The sequence below is a fragment of the Dipodomys merriami genome, unplaced genomic scaffold (assembly GCF_024711535.1).
Source record: "Dipodomys merriami isolate MVZ:Mamm:240054 unplaced genomic scaffold, mDipMer1.0.p SCAF_3, whole genome shotgun sequence".
Classification (NCBI taxonomy): Eukaryota; Metazoa; Chordata; class Mammalia; order Rodentia; family Heteromyidae; genus Dipodomys; species Dipodomys merriami.
This window is the reverse complement of record NW_027204492.1, coordinates 116109964-116131444: the sequence shown is the minus strand read 5'-3', so window position 1 is coordinate 116131444 and position 21481 is coordinate 116109964. Positions and strand designations below refer to the sequence as shown.

The window sequence follows — 21481 nt, the reverse complement described above, 5'->3', positions numbered from 1 at the left end:
GTGAACAGTGTCGTGGGAATTTTCTCTTACCATGCCTCTGTTCTTCCCTGTGAATTTCTAGAGTTACAGCCTGTAATCCTCACAGCCCCTTCAACTGCCATGGTCGTCAAGCCAGACTGTGTAGTTTCTCCCTCTCACTTCCTTCAGACTTTGAGTCTTCCTGCTAGTTACATCATTAGGAGGCTGGGTTCCTGCCTTCAGGGAATTATCTGATGGGTTGATCTGGAACTGATATAGCAATCCTGACAGGCATTCCAAGGAAGGCCTTGTGGGAAGTTATTGAAAAGGATTTCCTTCATATTATAATGAGAAGAAATCTTCCCTATGATATTGGGGTTTGAACTTATGGCCTTGCACTTTCTCATCTTGCATATTCATCTGGCGCTCTACCTCTTGAGCCAGACCTTCAAACCCCAGATTTTTGCTAGTTATTTTAGAGATGGAGTCTAGCAGATTTTTCTGCCAGGGCTGGCTTCAAACAGTGGCCTTCTGCACCTTAGCCTCTTGAGGAGTTAGGGTCACAGGTCTGAGTCACTGACGCCCATCTTGGAAATAGCTTTCTGTCAGTTATAAGATGGTCATGGGAGATGCTACCAAACACTATAACCATTTTGCAGCTCAAGATGGCTGGGCAGAGAGAACAAAGTGCTATTGATTTGCTAGCACTGTTTCCCTTGAGACTTCTTTACTCTGTGAGATAATGAAGCCTCAGGTTAAAGTCACATGTAGTAGTCTAATGTTTCCTACATGTTGCCCTTTTTCTTCTTCTAACATGGCTTTCCCACTCTTCTCTCCAGAAGTCCCCATGAAGACATCCAAGATACTCACTCACTCACTTCCTCTATTTTATGCTTTTCCAGATCTCAAGCTACCCAAGAGATGCTCAGGGAATGGTGCTGAAATGGCTGAAAATGATACTGATAATCCACAGCCATGATCTGTATGATGTATATTAGTTATACAGCTCTTGTCCACATGCTTCTCTTTTTCTTGTAAGTAGAACCAATGTCATACTATGTAGCACAGTCCTCTTGGCCTTCATTTCTAGAGTGAGAAAATACACTTCATTTCAAAGCTGAGGATTATTAGAAATTTTCAGCCTTATGAAGCCACTGTTTCCATGAATAAATGGAAAGTATGCCTCAATATTCAAAGAGAATTGTCCTTTTCTGGAATTTTGCTATATACATAGCAAAATGGGAGCTAGGCAGTGAGAGTGAAAAGACCCTTTATTTCACTCCAGCAGTTCTGTATGCTAAAATGAAGCAACAAAACCCCGCTCACAGTGATTCCACTTACTCGATCATTTTCTATCAAAAGATCTACTGGGTTTTGGTGAACTATATAGCAATTTTAGGTATTTTGTAAGGGTGCCATTTATGGTTGTGTTTATCTGAAGGCTCAACTTCTTAGGTTTTAATGGGTTTCTTCAAAGCATAATGCTATCCCAAAAATCAAAAGAATTTTCTAGTCTCCTGCTTCACAGAAAAATGTAAACGCTGAATATATGAAAGGATAAAACTGTCACAATTAAAATCTACCCTATCAAATTAAAGATGAAACTTTGAATGATTGCCTAGGGTATAAGTTCTATGAGGTAGTTTATTCCACAAACTACTGAGAGGAGAAACTGGTACGAGTTTTCTCCATTCAGTAAGTCATCCCAGCAAACTATTACGTGCTCCTCAAAGAGCATTTCCCAGGACACAGCCTTCCTGTACTTGCCACTGGGTGTTCCACACCAAGCTACCACTTTGCACTTGACCAAGAAGAATGCTCTGGTCTTTAAAACTCTAACAAGTCTCCAGCAAAGGTAAATATCACTGGAAATCAACTTACTTTTTTTTCGCCAGAAAACACTCCAAAAGAAATCACATTGGCTATTTATGGGTGCAAAAGTGCAAACCAAGGCAGGCTCAGCCTCCATCCAACATTTTATATGGCTGTGTTGTGACAGGTGGTTCAATATTTTAAGGGGTCTGTGTGCATTTGGAGAAGCAAGTTGCATTAAATTCAACAAGTATCTCTTAAGTGCCTGATACGTGCTAGAGAAACTTTGGGGATAATTGGGAGTACCTTAATGAATAAATGACAGTTCTGAGAAAAAGCAAGACTCGTGAGACTATCTTGGAGGGTGACAAGATAGAAAGATGAAGAAAACTTAGCAGTCACAACTCCAGGGAAACAGACTAAAGACAGTGGGGAAAAAATCTCAGGCACAAGATGCTTCTGCTCCCTCTGGCCTGAATATTATGCCAGTGGCACAGGTGCTCTGTCTTCGCAGGCTGTGATGAGGGGAGAAGGCTTAGGCAGGAACACAGACTGTGCTGAAGCCATCAGATGGGCCCTAGCATCAGGTGGGTGAATACTTGCATCAGTCCACAGGTGTTAATATTGCTAAAGATCCCCTTCAAACTGGGTTCAATACATATTCAAATTGGGTTGGATATATTTTCTCTCTTGGTTCTCAAATGGACACTGCATCTGAAAAGCCATAACAGTGTCTCTCTTTTTTGCTTGTGGGGAGGCATGAGTTTGTAGAAATAATTCACCTAGTTGCTCAGTGCTTGGTCAGATGAACTTGGTTTGTTCCTCATGAAACAGTGGTAAAATTGAGGTATGCTATTGATGTATCTAACAACTAGCCCGATCTCTAGAACCACACACTTTTTAAAAAAAGAAAATGAAAACCAGAGACAGTTGTCAGGAGACACTGGCAAAATTTCAGATAACTGCTTGACTCCTATTGACTTGGCATGGAAACGAGGCTGTAAGAAAACACATTGCCACTCAACAATCTCTAGTCCCATCCATTCTCTGCAAATGAGTCACTGAAATCAATTGAATAATACAGGGTAGAGAAGGTGGGGAAAGTGAGAGTAAGCAAGGAGGTCAATCTGATTCAAGTTCTGTAGAAACATATGTTGAACCCTATGGTACAAGCCCTTTGAACAATTAGCCTTCTTAAAAAAAAAAAAAAACGGATCACGTCCAAAATGTGGATACTAAGGAGGGTGAAAGAGGGTGAATATGGCCAAAATACTTTATGTATATATGTGAACAATGGGGTTTGTTGAGACTGGTTTAGGAGGAGGGAAGGGAAGGAGTCTGATTAAGGAACATTTTATATGTATATGGACATGTTAACATGAAGTCATCTTGTCAGTTGTGGGGCTTAACTCTGGGCCTGGGCACCTGTCCCTGAGCTCTTCAGTTCAAGGTGAGCACTCTACCACTTGAGCCACAGCACCATTTCTGGTTTTCAGGTGGTTATTTGGAGATAAGAGTCTCATGGACTTTTCCTGCCCAGGCTGGCTTTGAACTGTGATCCTTAGATCTCAGCCTCTTGTGTAGCTAGGTCTACAGGTGTGAGCCACCAGTTCCTGGCTCTGAAATCCTCTTTTGTAGCTAATTGATGCAAATAAAAATGTGGGAAAAAACAAAATATCATCTCACAAAAAGGAGAAACAAATGTATTTCACACTAGGGAATGAAGAGCAAAGTTTGGCTTCTGAGCTTGGAATCTTCATTACAGCTTTGACCTTTACTCTTTGTAGTACTCAGTGGGAATTTCCCATGTGTACTGAGCGAGCCCTAGCTCAGGCTGATGAGCAGTGGAGTGGGAACACGCTGGCTTTCCCACGTCTCGACTGCACTGGAGTTTTTGTCAGCCTCCAAGGATGGCGCCTTTTCTTCCTTGCCCTTCCTCATAAATGCTGTAGTGAGAGTCATGTGACACCAGTCATTAGGATGAAGTGACAGTTTACTCCAGTCTGCTCTGAAGCGCTTACTAATTCCAAGAGCTACTATACACTTTGTGTGGGATCTGCAGTATCCGTTACAGAAGTCATGGCTTCAGAATAATTAGCGTGCCACAGATTTAGTCAGCAAATGCTTTCTGTTTGGGATAATACCCACGGCCATTTCTAGAAACAAATGACTCTTTTATTTCCAGAGAGTGTCATTTTATGTCAACCAGTTTTGAGATAGTTGTCAACAACAGAAATAGAGAGCCATGGTTTTGAGGTCTGGGGAATCTTAGAACATGGAGCATGTACTCACTTGATACTATGTTGGAAATGAACTATACAACTTGGGGTGGGGAGGGGAGTAGGGCAGGGTATGTGGGAGAAAAAGAGGGAAGGGGTAACAGTGTTTAAGAAGAAATGTACTAGTCACCTTATTTACGTAACTGAACACCCCCCCCCCGTTCATCACCTTTATAATAAAGATAGAAAAAAAAGAAACATGGATCATGAACTGCAACTACAACAAAAGTACATTTTGTCTATCAATATAGAGTTGCAGTAATTACTCAACAAGTAATCACTGAGTACCATCTCTTACCAGGTACTTTCTAGGTGCTTTGGATTTCAGTAAACAGAATAAAAACAACAATCTTGGCCTTCAACCCTCTATTCTGTTAGTTTCCAATAAGCGCGATAAATAGGTAAATTATAGAGTGAATTAAAAGGTGACAAACGCTATGGCAAAACAACAAAGAATAGCGTTAGTGCCCGGGAGCATGTGTCATCCACAGGAGTTTGGGTAGGCTTTGTTTTCAAGGTGACGCCTGAATTGGTTATAATAGAACAAATACCTTAGCACTTCAGTATCATAATAGCAGCTATTCCAATTATTTTAGTGTCTTGTATATGTCAAATCTTCCCTTGAAGCCTTAAAATGTCCTTTAGAATTGTGAAAATAATCCAGAAAAGTAGATCCATTAATCTTATTTATGTACAACAGCAAAAGCAAGGCTTAGGGACATTAAATGTGGGACCTGAGGTTATATTGGCAAATAAATGGCTGAACAGCAATCTGAATTTGGCTCACTCATTGACATCTAAATTTTGGCAACACATGGTCTTTTCAGCTAACCAGTGTTTGCCCAAATTCTGACCAGAATCTTGCCACACCTCCCCCCCCCCCCACGGCTAATGTTCATTAGAAAGTATAGATTCATGAGCCCCACGTTCAATATGTCAGTGCTACTCAAGCCAATTCTTTGGAGAGGAGCCTAGGAACCTGACTGTTTAACACCTGTCCTTGCCATCTCTGCTGCTTGTTTATGTTTGACAAAAACTATTATAATCTGCTGCTGCACGATGGGTGTTATCATGACCTATTTCCAACTCTAGGACTTCCATACCAGCGCCCCAAAGCAAACAATCAGTGCAAGACTTAACTAGCGCAACTTACTTACACCCCCTCCTTCAAACAAAATTACTGCAGTGCTGAGAGTGGAACCTAGGGCTTCCTGATATACCCTCCCCCCACCCCCGGCTCCAATTCTGATCCTTCAGTTTCATGTTAGCCTTTGAACCATATGTTAGTCTCGGAACCTAGGTGTCTCGTCTCTTCTGTATTCTGAGTCAAAACTTAGCTCTTTTCTGCCTCTTGCTATTAACTCAGATTTTTAACCACAGCAGAGAGTTAATCTTAGCTTTGGAAAATGAAGGACATTTGGAACAATGTTTGGGTCCTTTCCAAACCTCTGGGGGTTTCTAGATCCCTTCCATTAGTTCCTCTATGGAGTCATTGCCCGCAGGAGATATTATGCTTCCGAGGACAAGCTGGTCACAATCTCCCCTAGCAAGTCTTGCTTTCTAGTATCAATGGAGGCAATGTCTCCATTACTGAGCTCATAAACCTTTCTAAGAACCATAAAGCTTCAAAATTGCTAACTACCTTTAGCTATTGGGCCCTTTTGAAGCTTCTCTAAAAAGCAAACCCAAACTATGCATGTATGTATGCATACGTGTGTATAGAGACACACACGTACATAAAGTTGTCTTTTATTCTCCACCCACACAGACCAGTTTTTTCACCAAACACCAACAGATTCTGAAATGCCAATTACGTTAAAGGCATCAAAAATGTAATGAAATTAATTGTGTTACCCCTTGATAACCAAATCATAGTTCCTATGATTCATCTAAGGAGATTAAGAATGATTATATTAACGATGAACTTACTCTGAGGAAGACATACTTAATTCCCTTAGGTCTAAACTTTTCACATTTGTATAGGTAGCAACTGGTAATATGGAAATCCTATATCACAGCGCTACCATTGAGCCATTCACTAATTCAACCAATATTTACTTTGTTCTCATCATGTCCTATAATGGGAACAATTACAGGAATAATTCAGTAAAGAAAGTAGGTGGAAATTGACCCCCAAATTACATTTTGGGGAGGAAACAAACAGAAGAAGTTAGTAAATCTTGCCACTAGAGAGCAAAAAGGTAGGAAATGGGCATAGGGAGAAAAGTCATGTATGTGTTGGGGATATGAAGGTAGTGGCAGAAAGTTGCATATTAGGCCAGATGTCAAGGAAGGCCTCTTCAAGATGTAAAGGCCATAATTTAGGGGCCAGGTCTGGTGGCTCATGCCTATAATCCGAGCTACCTGGTATTGAGATAAGAAGACTCAGATTCAGGTCAGTCTAGGCAGAAAGTTGGTGAGATCCCAACATAAAAGCTGAGTAAGGTAGTGTGTATTTCTAATCTCAGCTACTCCAGAAGTGGAGGTAGAAAGATCTCTGGTCCAAGGCCAGACCAGGCAAAAACATATGACCAAATATATACAAAAAATAACTAGGGCTGGGAAGGTGGCTCAGTGGTAGAGTGCTTGCCTCGCATGCCTCAGGCCCTTAGTTCAATTCCTAAGCACCACATAAGCAGAAAAATCTGGAAGTGGCGCTGTGGCCCAAGTGGTAGAGCACTAGCCTTGAGCTGAAGAGCTGAGGGACAGCGCCCAGGCCCAGAGTTCAGGCCCCACAACTGATAAAAAAAAATAACTAAAGAAAAGAAAATGCTGTGGGCATGGTTCAAGTGGTACAGCATTTTGGCTAGCAAGCCTGAGGCCCTGAATTTAAACCCTATTACTAACACAAAAAAGACTACAACTTAGGAATGCCAATTTGAGTTACTACCATCTAAGAGAATTTCCATAGCCGTTTCTGCAGAGATTGTATTTGGAAAAGGGGAAATACTGATATTTTTCTGCTGTTCTTAGCTTTGGAGGAGGCTAGGAAGAGTTCTGCTAGTATCTGAGGTGAGAAAAAAATGCACAATGCTTTGTGGTTTCATATAAAAGAAAACATTGCTTAGAATACAAAATTTTGAGAATTGAAATAAGATCGATGAGAGATATTATTTTGTTAAAAAGAAGTCCAGAGAACATGAAGTAATGCCAAGAGTACTTGGCAAGATGATATGGGACTTAAAACTTGATGAAAATGTTGAAAACATCAGACACTTGATTCGTCTAAATATGTAATTAATTATGAGGATTTGGGCTGAAGTGTGAAATTTTTATAAAGACAATGACTAATTCAACATTTTTGAGAGCTGACCATTTACAACGCAAGGACAATGATTCAGAGCAAAAAAGAAGAGCAAGATACTATTCCATCTCAGTGAACGTTTTACCATGGTCATCCATTTCCTTTACCTTCTGGGCATCTAGCCAGAATACACTTTCCAGTCTTTCTTGCAGTTAAGTATGCCTGTAAATACATTCTGGCCAATGGGATTTCAGTATATATGATGGATGGTCCTTCTGGATTTGACCATTAAATCCTAGGTATGGCAGAGTCTTACTGTGCAAGGAGTTGTAGTTCCTAAGTTGCCACCTGGAAGGCTGCCTGCCAAATATCTGATTAAGCATTATGTCAACAGAATATTTCTGTCTATGGTATTAAAGTTCTGCAACTCAAGAGAGCTCATGTTAGCCAACTAATAGAATTATTCATTAACACTCACACAGACATTTACAGTTTGCATAATATTTTCACAGATTGAATGATTCTGGTAACCACTCTGGGATTTGGTCCTATTTTTATCTTTCCCATTTCACAGGAGTTGAAATTGATGCTTACTCGAAGTACTCGTTCACAGTCCCATAGGTAAGACATCCAAGGAAACTATTCTAAACAACTGGCTCTCAGATTTCCAAAATAAATGAGTACAAGACAAAGCTAGGAGCCAAGTGTTGATGGTTAATGCTTGTAATTCTAGCTACTAAGGAGGCTGAGATATGAGGATTACAGGTTGAAAGTCCACAAGACTCTTACCTCTAATTAATCAGCAAAAAACCTGGAAGTAGAGCCGGGGCTCAAGTGATAGAGCACCAGCCTTAAGCAAAAAACCAAAAACAAAAACAAAAAACTGAAGAGACAGCGCACAGGCCCTGAGTTCAAGCCTTAGTGTGGTCACAAAGGGGGAAAACATGGAAAAAGAATTAAATGCAAGGTATTTGCTAAGCTTAGGCTATTACTTAGGGACACTCAAAAGAGGCAACTAACATTTTTACGTTGAAGAAGTCACTAAAGGCTCTAGTGGAACAGATGGGCTTTACAATGCTTGTAGAGTAACAAGAGAAATGGGAGAAGAAACACAGATATTTCCTGTAAATTCTGACATGCAATATGAGAGGAGAACAGAAATAGAAGAGAATTGGCATTTGTTCTAATGTTTCAAGGGAAGTTGGAGCAAGCAATGCAGTTTTATGAAGGAAAACAGGAACTGGTAATTCAATACAACTCAAAAAAAATATTTCTTGACTGCTTGCCAGATGGAAGGCCTTCCAAGAGAGAACAGAGGATACAGCGAGGAGATAACAAGGGCACAGCCCTTGTTTTAAATGCCCTTCTAGTCTAGTAGGGGAAATGGTCATAAATGGCTGCAGCATAATGGTGAGATAAACATCAAGGAGAACAGCATTGAGGATCAAGAGATAGAGCAGGAGCATAGGAGGCAACATGGGAAGGACAGGGGAAGTAGATGTGAAGCAGGAGGCCGAACGTTGGGATTGATCCTAGAGCAGGTGACACCACTGAGGTTGATTACGAACACATGAATTGATGAAGACTATAAACAGACTGTTAAAAAAAAGTTTTATCAATATTTTGAGCAAGGACTACCGTTACATAAAGATCATTCACTTTCTTCCAAATGTAATTAGTCTTTAGAGGACCAAAATAAAGTTTGTTATTCTGGTATGTATGTTAAGCAATGACTCACAAACAACATTTGACATTATAGTTATGAAACAGTTTTGTGTGGACTGGTATTGGGTCTTGAATGGCTTTTTCACTCAAGGCTGGTGCTCTACCACTTGAGCCACACCTCTACTTTCAGTTAGGAAATTTCTTATTCTTCTAAACCTGTCAGACTTTCGAGGAATTCAGTCACTTGCCAGCATTGCAAAACAGAAAGTGATGAACTTGAACTTTACTGTACAACAGGCAACCAATAGACAGTTCCCTGAGACAGCTGCTGCTGAAGGGTCACCTACCATGAACAGGGACTCGTAATTTTCAATCATCTTCTGCACCACAGCGATAATGGCCGTGCTCTCTTCAGCTCGGGCAGAGCTCTGGACCGAAAATTCTTTGTCTGATGACTTTTGCTTGTGTAGCAGATTGGGTCCAAATATGGTGGCCAAGTTCAGAGATGTCATTTTGTTCCCTGTGACCTATAGGAGAAGAGAACACAAGGACTATTGTTATGTTTGTTACTTGAAATTCTAGGTGGCTGCATAATCTAGGAAACTTTGTCTTTTGCATTTCCCTTGTCCCCCACCAAGACAATATTATCTCTGTTAGAATCTATCCATTTCCCTTTTGCTTTGTACCTTGCATTGAAGATCAGGTCATCCTAATAGAATATGGAGTAAAAAATTTGTAACTCTAAGCTATTTATTGTGAGGTTAGTATTACATAAACGTTCTATTTTGTCAGTACTGAAAACATCAATGCCTATCTATCCATCAACCCTTTACCCATAACCTCTCCATTGATCTAGCCACTCAGTGTCTATGTTAGGCTCAGTAATTTACATGGATTTTAATTATTTTCAAACATTTCCAACAATAATCATAGCACAGGCATTATTTTAAAGGGCTCATTTGTTTGTGTATGTGCTGGTCCAGGGGCTTGAACTCAGGGTCTGGATGCTGTCCCTGAGCTCTTGTGCTCTACCTCTTGAGCCACAGCTCCATTTCCAGCCTTTCCATTTCCAGCCTTTTGGAGATAAGGGTCTCACAGACTTTCTTGCCTGGGCTGCTTCAAACTGCAATCCACAGATCTCAGCCTCCCGAGCAGCTAGGATTACAGGTATGAGCCATCAGCTCCTGGATGAAAGGGCTCGCATTTTAGGAAGGAAATACACCTGCCATTTTCAGGCAGTGAGCACAAACAGTCCTCCATTCTAGGGACTCTTGGGACTTCAGGGACTGTAGCACAGAAGTGGCTATATGTGTATAAGATCTGAAAGGAAGACTAGAATTTGCTAGCCTGCAAAGCAGGAAATCTGGAGAAAGGGCAATTTCACAGTGAAGTGAATAATGAAACTAGCAATAGCATTTGCTATAGATCAAGTAGAGACAGCAAGCTCATGTGACAGGAGTGCTGCGTGGAGAGAGAGGAGGAACCTCAGGGCCAGAGGAGTCTCAACAGAGGAGAAGGGACAGCATACTGGTCTCTTTTAAGGTGTGATCTGAGGTCTAGTGGGGGAATATAATGAAGTGTTTCTACCTGGACCATGCCGCCTTGGTCTAGGATCTAGCAGCTAGCTTCTGAACTAAGATCAGAAAAGTAGGATTGAAGAACAGCTTCCAATGTCAGCAGGGCAGAAAAGGATTGAGAACATTCACGCTGAAGGTAAGGTCTCCAAGTGGAAGGACTAGAAGAGGAACATGGAGGCCTAAGGTGGGATTTGTTAGGTTCCAACACCATAAATGAGAACAGTTAATGAAGCAGAGAATGGGCCAGTCATTCCCAGAATAAAGGCAACTTGTATCTGGGAAGACACTAAGGGAATTTCAGTTGCAGATGTTCAGTGAGATATTTTCAAGGTCAGAACGGCCCATGGTGCTGATGGTTAACCACACAGCCTTTCCAGTAGAGGGTCAGGAAGTCGAAATGCAGATGCTTTCTTCAAAAGTTCTTACCAAGAAAGAGGAAGGAGAGATATGGAAGGAACTAAAAAAGAGCACTAGGTGAAGGAAGGGAACTGTGTGGTAACTTTAAGTAAAAAATAAAAAGTAAAAAATAAGCAAACAGAAGCACATAGAAGCAAAATGCCCATAATTCTATTAGTTGCAAAAATCAGCTTTTCAGATGTTTTCCTATATGCATGAGTACATATATAGCCATGCTATTATTTCTTTCCCATGTCACATGGCATTCTTATTGTATAACTTGCTTAGTAGCTGCATTTTTTACATTTGGTTTTATTTTTGAAGGAGCATACATTAAAAATATGAGGGAGTTTCATTGCAACAATTCCATATGCACATATAGTAATACCCTCCATTATAGTCTATCTCTCCTGCTCTCTCCTCCCCCTTTTAGTTCTTTTTTAAAAAATCTTTTTGATGTCATTTTTCTCTCTCACATTTTTATTAGCAATATTTGTGTATAAGGAGCCTTCATTCTGAGCAGTCCAAATATGTGTTACATTAATCTCCCACTTTCCAAAAAGTGATCTCTTTTCAATCTTTTTTTGTTGTTATTGGTTGTGGGGCTTGAATTCAGGGTATAGGCACAGTCTCTGAGCTTTTTCACTCAAGGCTAGTGCTCTATTACTTTGAGCCACAGTGCCACTTCTGGTTTTCTAATGATTAATTGGAGGTAAGAGTCTCACAGACTTTTCTTCGTGGTCTGGCTTCGAAGTGTGATCCTCAGATCTCAGCCTCTCGAGTAATTAGGATTACAGGTGTGAGCCACAGGATCCCAGACTTCTCTCTTCAATCTTTATTGGCTCCTAGTATCCCATTGTATGAATAGATCATGTTTTGTTTAAATCACAGCCCACAACCAACATATAAACGTTGTGTTTCTTTTTTCCGTGTGCACTCATCCTGGGGCTTGAACTCAGGGCTTGGGCACTGTCCCTGAGCTTTTTTGCCCAAGGCTAGTCCTCAACTACTTGTGTCACAGCTCTATTTCCACCTTTTTTGGTAGTTTGGAGATAAGAATCTCACAGACTTTCCTGTGTAGGCTGACTTTGAACTGCAATTCTTAGATCTCAGCCTTCTGAGTGGCTAGGATGACAGGTGCGAGCCACCAGCACCTGGCCTCACTGTGTGCTTTAGTGTGGTGTCATTATAGTAACTGGTAGAAAATATCCTCCAGACCACATTTTGTGAGTTTTGTTGAGCACTGTCTTAGGAGTAATTTCTATAAGTTCAATTATTATAATAAGGAATATGAACACTCCTAAAAGCCCAGAGATTCTTTTTTCTTATTCGCCTCTTTTTCACAAAGGAGGGAGAGCCTGGGTAAGTTTTGCTAGACCAGTTTCTCTACATTGACACTAGTGACATTTGGAGTCAGATCCTTCTTTTCTTGGGGGAGTGCCCTGTGTATGGTAGGATTTTGAATGGCCTCAGCCCTCAAAATGCTAGCAGCATCCCTCCATCTCCAGCTGGGACAACTGCAAATATGGTGCTCTCTCTCTCTCTCTCTCTCTCTCTCTCTCTCTCTCTCTCTCTCTCTCTCTCTCTCTCTCTCTCTCTCTCTCTGTGTGTGTGTGTCTCTCTCTCTCTCTGTCTCTCTCTCTGAGTTCTAATTTACCCTGATTGAGAACTATTGATCTGTTTGATTTCTTTTTTTTTTTTTTTGCCAGACTTGGGGCTTGAACTCAGGGTCTGGGCACTGTCCCTGAGCCTCTTTTGCTCAAGGCTAGCACTCTACCACTTGAGCCACAGTGCCACTTCTGACTTTTTCTCTGTGTGTGTGTGGAACTGAGGAATCGAACCCAGGGCTTCATGAATGCAGGGCAAGCACTCTACCACTGAGCCACCTTCCCAGCCTGGTCTGTGTGAATTTTTATTTCTCTTGTCAATATTAGCTGAGACTCTAGAGCTTTCACGAATAAGATTTCTTTCCTCTGTGATGATCAACCCAGCCTTTAAGAAGCATGTAGGAACCGGGCATAGAAGTTAGGAGTCCTAATGGGAGCCAAAGAGGGTTCCCTGAGTCCCACCCTCACCCAGACATACCCTGAACTGTTGCCTGTCCGATCCTGCAGCCCCTGCATGCCACCTGGCTTGCTTCACTTTGTAGAAAGTGTTTTCAGGTAAATGCTTTGCTGCCGGGGAAACTATTTCATGTAGTAAACACTAGGTATTTGAAAAATCAAAGGGTCCTGTTTTACAGGCCCTTCAGTGATCTTTCCTGGGTTTGATTTCATTTTTCTGAAACTTGGCAAGTTTTCATTTTATTTTTTAGTTCTCTTCCTGGAAATGCATGGTTAAGGATAAAATTAAGTATCATTTTCAACTCCTTTTTTTTTTTTTTTTTTTTTTTAAGAATTTGCATCAGCATTGCTTCTACCCCTCCCTTTAAAGTAACATTAGGGCTTTTCTCCTTTTTAAAAAGTATTGACCAATAGACTTTTTTGTTTTCTCTTTAAAGAATGTTTAGTCCAGGAAGAGTGGAGAGTCCAGAGTGCTGCTTCTGCTCTTCACTTCTCTGGTTCCTATTTTGGAAATGCAGCTCCAACTGTCTCTATGACTTCACATCGATTCCAGCTGCAGACCGAGCTGCTATGTTTTGTTACTGCTTTTGTGTTGTTTAGTTTTATTGTTTTCAAACTGGAGACATGCTTCCAGACACCTTCCACCTTAGCTCCCCATGTTTCAGCATCTAATTGTCCATATACAGTATGTCTAGGTAATATGTGCACTTAAGGCTAGGTCATTATTGCATGATTTCACTAGCCAGACAGTTCAAAGAAAACTTTTATCTTCACTAAGCATCCTAGATCATGTCTAAGCCTCATATAAATAGCTCATATTTATTAAAAGTCTACAGACAGCAGACTAGGAGCTTTCCACAGATTATTCCCAACGCTTTCTCACTGTAAGCTTATGAAGAAGCAGCTGCTGTCATCCTTATTATAGACATGGGGTTGGTGCAGTGAAGTCCAGAGCTTAAAGCCAGGAGGTAGGACAGCAAGCAGAGTGCTCCAGAAAGCACCCACCCAGGTGCCCCACTCCTGTTCACTCTTGCTTGGCAAGGGGGATGGAAAAATGAAGTACTAAAGCAGGGCTGGAGGAGATGGAGGCAAAGGAGGCACTAATCCTGCCAAAATCCCATAGCCAACTTCGCATTTCCTAGAGGCACATACCTCTACAAAGATCAGCTCTACCCTGATTCTTTTTGCCTCCGACCCAGACCTTTTGAGAATGTGATGCCAAATAAGTGTGTACTCATACCACATTTTCCATGAAATGCCAGGGGCTTATGGGACTCTGAACAAAATCATTGCTCAGGAGGTTTCAATTTTGCTACTATATTCTTTCTAGAAGAAATGAAATGTTTCTCGCATTTGGGAAATGCTCTTTTCCCCATGTTGCAAAAGAAATAGCAAACTAAATAAAATGGAATAAAACAAAACACAAGATAACAATAAAACCCCCACAACTCAATACAATCTCACTTTTTCCACCCAAATAGCTCCAACTGTCCTTTTTTTTAGACATCTTTACAATCCCATTAGCTAATCGCATTGAGTTTTAAGCATCTTTTAGAGAGGAAATGTCATTCTCATTTTCATGTGAGGAGGCTCAGCCTTCCCTGGTCCCCACTCGGAGTTCCTTCCTCTTTCTCTCATTCATAAAGTAAAGGTCTTGCAGGAATGTGCTATCAGGCCCTCATCAGTCTTGACTTTGATTATCTGGGTTAATTGTCATCTATGCTAGAATCCACAAATGACGAAGAAATAGGTGAGAGTAAACTTTGAAAATGCTTTTTTTTTTTTTTTTACCATATTTTACAGTTTTATTTTTCACCCTAGTCTAATCTGTCTATTGTGTGATCCTTACCTGCTCATGTCAAGCCAACAAAGAAATACTAAGCAAAGAACCTCTCTTTGTTTCTGTCCCTTAACTTACTCCAGAGGAGTTTAGCTTTCTCTATGTCATCCTTCTACGGCTCATCTTTTTGTATCTCCTCTATGGAACGCTTTTGAATCTTGTAGTCCATTTTTTATGCCGCCTTCTCTCAATTTCTGCAGCGATTACAAAATCTCACCTACTTCTATGTTTGCTTTCGGTCCTCTGCTCCTCTGCCTCCTAGATGCCATAGCATACCCAGAAAATCCACTGGAAAATGCCCGAACCACAAACATTGGTTTAGAATAACATGGGACAAGTGCTCAGAGCATATATGATTTACATACTAAGGCCATTCTTACAAAGAAACATTTGTAAAGGGAATTCATGGGGTTTTTTTTTGGTACTGGCATTGATAACAGAAGCTTTCTAACTCACTATTTCTAACCAGTATGGATTCTATTACTTGTTACCAAATCTTTCTAAAGATTTACATATGAAAAGAATCAACCACCTACTCATAAAGAGGTATTCAGTACTCCATAAACAGGGCCCAATTTCCTGTTGTCCAACACACTACTACTCTGCCCTGCAGTTTTTCCTTGGGTTCCAGATGTCTTCATGGGCTGTTTACTTTTCTGTCACTTCTAAACTTTTCAAATAATCAGTGCTATCCTTGGATTTCTTCTGTTGCCTTAAACATTGTTAGTCCATGATTTTGCTGCAAGGTTTAGGTCAAGAGTATCTGGAAACGCTTGTAAATCCTTGCTTCCTTGTACATAAATTTTTGTTACCAGGATGTTTTCATTTTCCTTATAGTAAAGTAGGCCACTCAAACACAGTGCAGTGCTAGATGAAGATATTTTGTTTTTCCTTTAAAGACAGTCTTCCTATGTCTTGAATGGGGCTTAAGTGGTCCCCCTTCATCAGTCTCTGAGTATCTATAGGTGTACTACTACATTATATGTAGCTTTTACTTGAAGTTTCATTCCCTGAATTCCAGTGGGGAAGAACAGCTTTGAGAAGATTAACAGATTTGTGCAAGAACACATGACCAATAAATAAAAGAACTATCAGATGTTCCCCACCAGCGGTGATTTTGCCTACCTTTGATGCAAAGGACTTGGCAATGTTTGGAGATGCATTTTGGTTGTCACAGCTCAACCGTGTGGGTATTACTACTGATATCTAGTAGGTAGAGACCAATGGTGCTTCTCAACAATCTACCATAGGCAAAGCAGCCCTATACCTACGAATTATTTGGCTTTAAATATCATTTGGGCAGAAGCTAGACTTCTAAGTTTTATTTTATTTTTTCTAAATCCTATATTTATTTTCTTAGTAAGTTAAAATAGATTGGGTTTACAGCATAGCTGGGCATTTGCTAGTCAAGGGACCAATCTGACCACTAAGCAATGTGACTTTTTGTGAATTGGAACAAAGAGGTTCTTCCTCAAGAACTTTATCATCTGCTGAAACATTGTCCTAGTAACTGTGCAAATCTTTGGTGAATATAGTATATGGCATTTCTTCCAGAGCCATGAAATGCACAACTGGGCCCACTTGTATGACCCTAAGAAAGCTTCCTGTAGGTTTCAGTTTCCTGTACCTCAGTTTCTGTCTCTGAAACATGGAGGCAATGCCATTTCTCTTGCCTTTTGGATTAGCTACTGTAACACAAAGCCAGTAATAAGAGTAGTAGGAGTAGCATAAACAGTAGTTAATATTCTAGCATGCTAACATTCACTTAGACCGGCCCATGAATATTGCCTTCTTTTTTTGCCATAGGAAATGGAGTCTTGTTCAGCTTTGGACTGACAGAATGTCTAAAAAGGATTCTAAAAAGGCTATCCTGTAGAAATTCTGATTGAATTTTTTGCTTTCCTTAGGATCTTCTTAATAACTGGAAAGCTGCCTGTCTCTTTGCACATAGTAGTTAGGAAATGTCAGAGAGGGGCAATTGGTGCATCTTCCAACATAGGGTCTGCCTTCCTCAGCTACCAGGCAGATGCAGTCTGTGAGGGTTGATACCCAGACAGGTAATAGAAGTATGTAACAATTATGAGAATTATAGCATACTCATGGAAGAGCTGTGCATGCTGAAATAAGGTGTCAAAGCCATTTATGTAACCTGAAGCCAGCAGGGGTTTCACTAATTATAACTCCTTTAGAGATAAATGGCTACCTCAGAGAAGTTCCCTTCTCACACTCGCAGGGAGGAGGAGGAGAAAGAAAAAGAAATGCAGAAATGGCTTTCTGGATTAGAGTGAAAAAATTATATATGACTATATCCTTTGGGAAAGTGCATTTGCCAAGCTCAGAATGGAATCCATAATACAGCTGAGCTTTGCTTAGTAAGGAGTTAAATAAACATATCTGTGGTTACGTGAGTTTGCAATGACTCTGGTCTCTTCTTGTTGATTTGCAGTGCATGTTAGCATATCAAAGCATCTGAAATATCCTGGGGAATCCAATGTCAGGGAGACTACATTGAGAAAAGGGTCTCCTATGAAGGTGACCCTTTAAATAGTGTGCTGGTTAGAGAACCCAAAATAGGGGTCAGGATCTCTTTTGTCCATGGGTGAAGCCCTAAAACATGCGGAGGCAAAAAGATCCCTCTCCCAAGTCCTCAGACTGGGAGTGTCCAGGTTCAACTAGGACATGGCTATAGGGTCTGTGGGACTGTGCCAAACCTTCCTCTAGTTGTCGCCACCACCTGACATTGAAATGCAATGACAAGATCAGCACATTCAGATCCTGAACTCGCCTGAACTCTAAAAGGAGATATTAGACTTCCTGCTACTAGTGAAGAGGAGAGTTCCACAGAGAAACTAAGAGTACGAAAGGGTTATCATATTTGGGTTCCAGGTTAAAGAAGCAGATTGAACTTGTGACAAGGACATTAACCACCTTCTATCCTTTCTACTCCACTTTGACATCATTAATTCCTAGCACCACTGGAGCTCATTAGCCTGTCACAAATGGAAATTCAAGGTTTCCAGGGGAGCATCATCATGGAAAACAGCAGCCTTCTTTTGCAGCACCCTCAAAACATATAAGGAGGTAAACCTTTGTGCTATTTGGAGCTATCTTGTCCCTCCAGAAGTGTCTGTATTAGTCTCTTCCATAGGCACAAATAAGTGGTGGAGAGGCACTACTTTTCTCCAACTGGATTGTTTGGCCATAAAGGAAGACAGGACGAGTGTTGCTGTCGATAGCCGTAACAGGGTTATACATACCTCTTGGCCGTCCTTGCTGACATTGTCATCGGCATGCCTGGCCACGATGGAGAGGAACTGGAGGAGGCGATGGAGGGTGTCACAGTTGCAGGGAGGTAGAAGGTAGATGAGGAGCTGTAAGGTTCCCAGCTGTTCCTCTGGCTCCAACACTAGGAAAGACAGAAAGAGGTGCTCTGAGTAAGAACAAGAGAGCTCGCACCATTCATGAATGCACGAAAGGTCTCTAAGTCTCTAAGAACTGTCTGTATACCGTCTTCACTGATTCTCCCACTGCTTTAGCAATTTAGCTGCAAGGTTTTATGGAAGATATTAAGAATAGCCAAACCTGGGCCAATGTCCCTTCTAGAGAAATACGGGGAAAGGTAACCCCATTTCCTTAGTTTCTTCTCCCTCCTTTCTCTGGTATTATTCACACCGATTTAATGGGATTTCAGCCCATTGTTGGCAAATATTTCATCACAATGGCTAAACATTGGTGAATGTAATTGAAATTTAAGGTTGTAACAGGTTTGAGGCCTTTTTCTGTTAATGGATACACAAGGAACAGACATTTTATTGGTAATACCCAGAACACATGGCAAAGATACTGTCTTCTTTCTCTACTGTGACTCCAGTTGAATTGCAGCATTGGAGGAAAGAAGTATCTAGAGAAGTGTGTTGAAAGGCACTGGCTTATGACATCTTGCTTACTCTGAAATGTTGCCCTGCCCCCTTTTCTCTCTGGGATCCTTGGCTTCCTCTGTCTTCATACCAGGAATACCAACTCATTTTGTAGGCACAGACCTCAATGGGAATTTTCCCTGGTACTTCGAAGCATCAATTAATAACTTTCTATTGTCCCGGGATCATACGAACCCATCCCAATTTTTTCTTAGCTATTGCCATTCATTTTATTGCCACTTTCTTCTTGGTAATTCTCTTCCAGGTAAATCTTAGAAAAATCTACCAAACAGCCCATTCATTAGAGACCAATAAAGAAAGACAAAAATAATTAGAAAACACATGCAGAAGGCATTGGCTTTGATTGAGTAAGCTGGACATCTGGGTATTCCAGGGGATACTTTCTTGCGAATACATACAGAGAATGTTGATGAATGCTGTGTACAGCTCCCTGGTGAGAAGGGGGTCTGGCATGTCCCTTAGAAACTCCTTCAACAAAGCTGCCACATCGTGGACACTGTGCTCCTCTTCCAGGGACACATCAATCCCACGGTCAAATTCCTCACGCAACTGGAAAACAATGGTTCACATGGTAGACACATAAAGCTCATAAGGCTATTCTGACAAAAGAAAAACATAGCTAATCAATAGTGTCAGTGTCCCGCGCTTACTAAAAAATATTGCAAGGCACAGCATCTGGTAGTAAGGCTGCACAGACTCCCAAGAAAAAGAAGTGAACAGTATCTCACCTTTACCTGAAGTCTACACAACTCAGCTATATATACATACACATATATTTGGTGATACTAGGGTTTGAACTTAGAGCTTTGCTATTGCTAGGTTTGCTTGTTCAACTGGTTTTCTACCCCTTGACCAATACTTCCAGCTCAGCTTTTTTGGCTGACTATTTGGAATATGGAGTATTTCAGGATTTTCAGCCTGGACTGGCTATAAATCTTAGTACTCCAGATCTTAGCTTCCAGAGTAGTTAGGATTCTAGGTATGTGAGCTACTGGCATCCACCCAACTTACACACACACACACACACACACACACACACACACACACACACACACACACACACACACACACACACACACACACACACACACACACACACACACACACACACACACACACACACACACACACACACACACACACACACACGTGTTATTACATTTAGATATCTGAGGATTTGCTGTTAATGATGGGAGCAAAGGAGCTCAATAACAAGAGCAGGTCTAAGAAGTAGAAGAGAATTTAATGGCAAATGTGGGAGGAATTAATTAACTTGTTACAACAGCAGCTCTGTGTGTCTCCATTCCTGTCATAGTAGAAATTTGTGTATCAAGGCCAACAAGAAAGCCAGGGGATTAGTCTGCAAATTATAAAAGTAAAACCCCTAATAGGGTATTTGCGTTTAAGGTTAAAAGGATAATAGTATGTAAAGAAAAACTGTCTTCAGCTTGTTACAGTAGCTTAATGAGTAATCACCAGAAGGATTCCCAGACTTAATCATGATCTTAAGTCTATGAGTACTTAGAGAAAGAGGAAAATAGTGTTAAGAAGGGGGTAATGACTCTACACTCATTAATTTCACTTCTGATTACTCAATTTCTTTTATGTATTGTTCTCTGTTAATAGAAATCACTAGGCAGGTCCACAAATCGACACTGTGCAATACGTGCCATTTGTTTAATCATTCCCTCATCTATATATTTAACAAAAATGTACTGAAATTTTCCTGGCTCCCAGACCCTATGAAAGTCCAGTGGTAAATATACAAAGAGGAAAATTGCTTCCCCTCTTCCATTTCTCCAACTAGTATAGAGACAAGATGATAAGAAGGATACTGAGAAGTGACACAATAAAATAAAATAGCGATTGAGTTGGAGCATATTTCTTGGAATCTAGTTCCAAATAACCACTAATTATATTTTATTGGGTAATCCCTAAATACATTTCCATACAAAGATTTTCCTTTGGGTGGATCCAGATATAACTGGCAAATAATTTCTGGCCCTCACCGTCTGTCCATGTGACTAGAATACCCATTACTGTCTGGAATCATTCACTGATTCCAGCCAAGTTGCCACCAGCATGTGTCAGGCAGCCAGAATGGAAAGGGATTCCATCTGCCCTCCTCAACTGTCAGCATTCGTACATACCATGCTTCTTTTCTGAGCACACACAAACAGAAAGAATGGGCTGTGAAATTAACTTGGATTATGAAGTAGGAGTAAATTATTAAATTCTGTGATTTGGGGGTTACACCTTATTAGTATATACTACCTCTGTAAGGAGCCATCATTGTGACATTTCCACACATGCATACAATGTACCTAGATGAAATTCACCTCCACCTTTCCTCTCTTCCACTCTTCATTCTTAAAATAATTTCAATGTTCTATTTTCTTATATATATATATATATATATATATATATATATGTATATTACTTTGACTGTATTCACCTTCATTCACCCTATTTGCTCTTCTTCTACCCCTTAGTATCTATCCCCACCAGAAACTGTTTTACTTTCCTGTCACTCCTTTTTGTTAGTGCTTATCAATTATATAAGGGATATTGGCTATGGTATTTCACACATGCAAATATGGCTCTCTTTCCCGTCCCCTACTGTTCAACAGCTTTCAGTGAGTTTCCTTACCAATTTCATGTATAGACTTGAATTAAATGTTTTAATCTTTCTAGCCTTGAAGAAGGGCT

General features: G+C 40.6%; 1 protein-coding gene across 8 annotated transcripts in view; it reads right to left on the bottom strand.

Moving 5' to 3' along the window:
- Arhgap6 (Rho GTPase activating protein 6) overlaps window positions 1-21481 on the bottom strand; it is a 434648-nt gene that overhangs the window by 30336 nt on the left and 382831 nt on the right. For all 8 annotated transcript variants that reach the window (XM_070040889.1, XM_070040893.1, XM_070040892.1 and 5 more), the window contains 3 exons: window positions 19171-19321; window positions 18092-18240; window positions 9306-9485 (listed from right to left, as the gene is read on the bottom strand). In XM_070040889.1, coding sequence (XP_069896990.1) covers window positions 9306-9485; window positions 18092-18240; window positions 19171-19321 — 480 coding nt within the window. The remainder of the gene's footprint in view (window positions 1-9305; window positions 9486-18091; window positions 18241-19170; window positions 19322-21481) is intronic.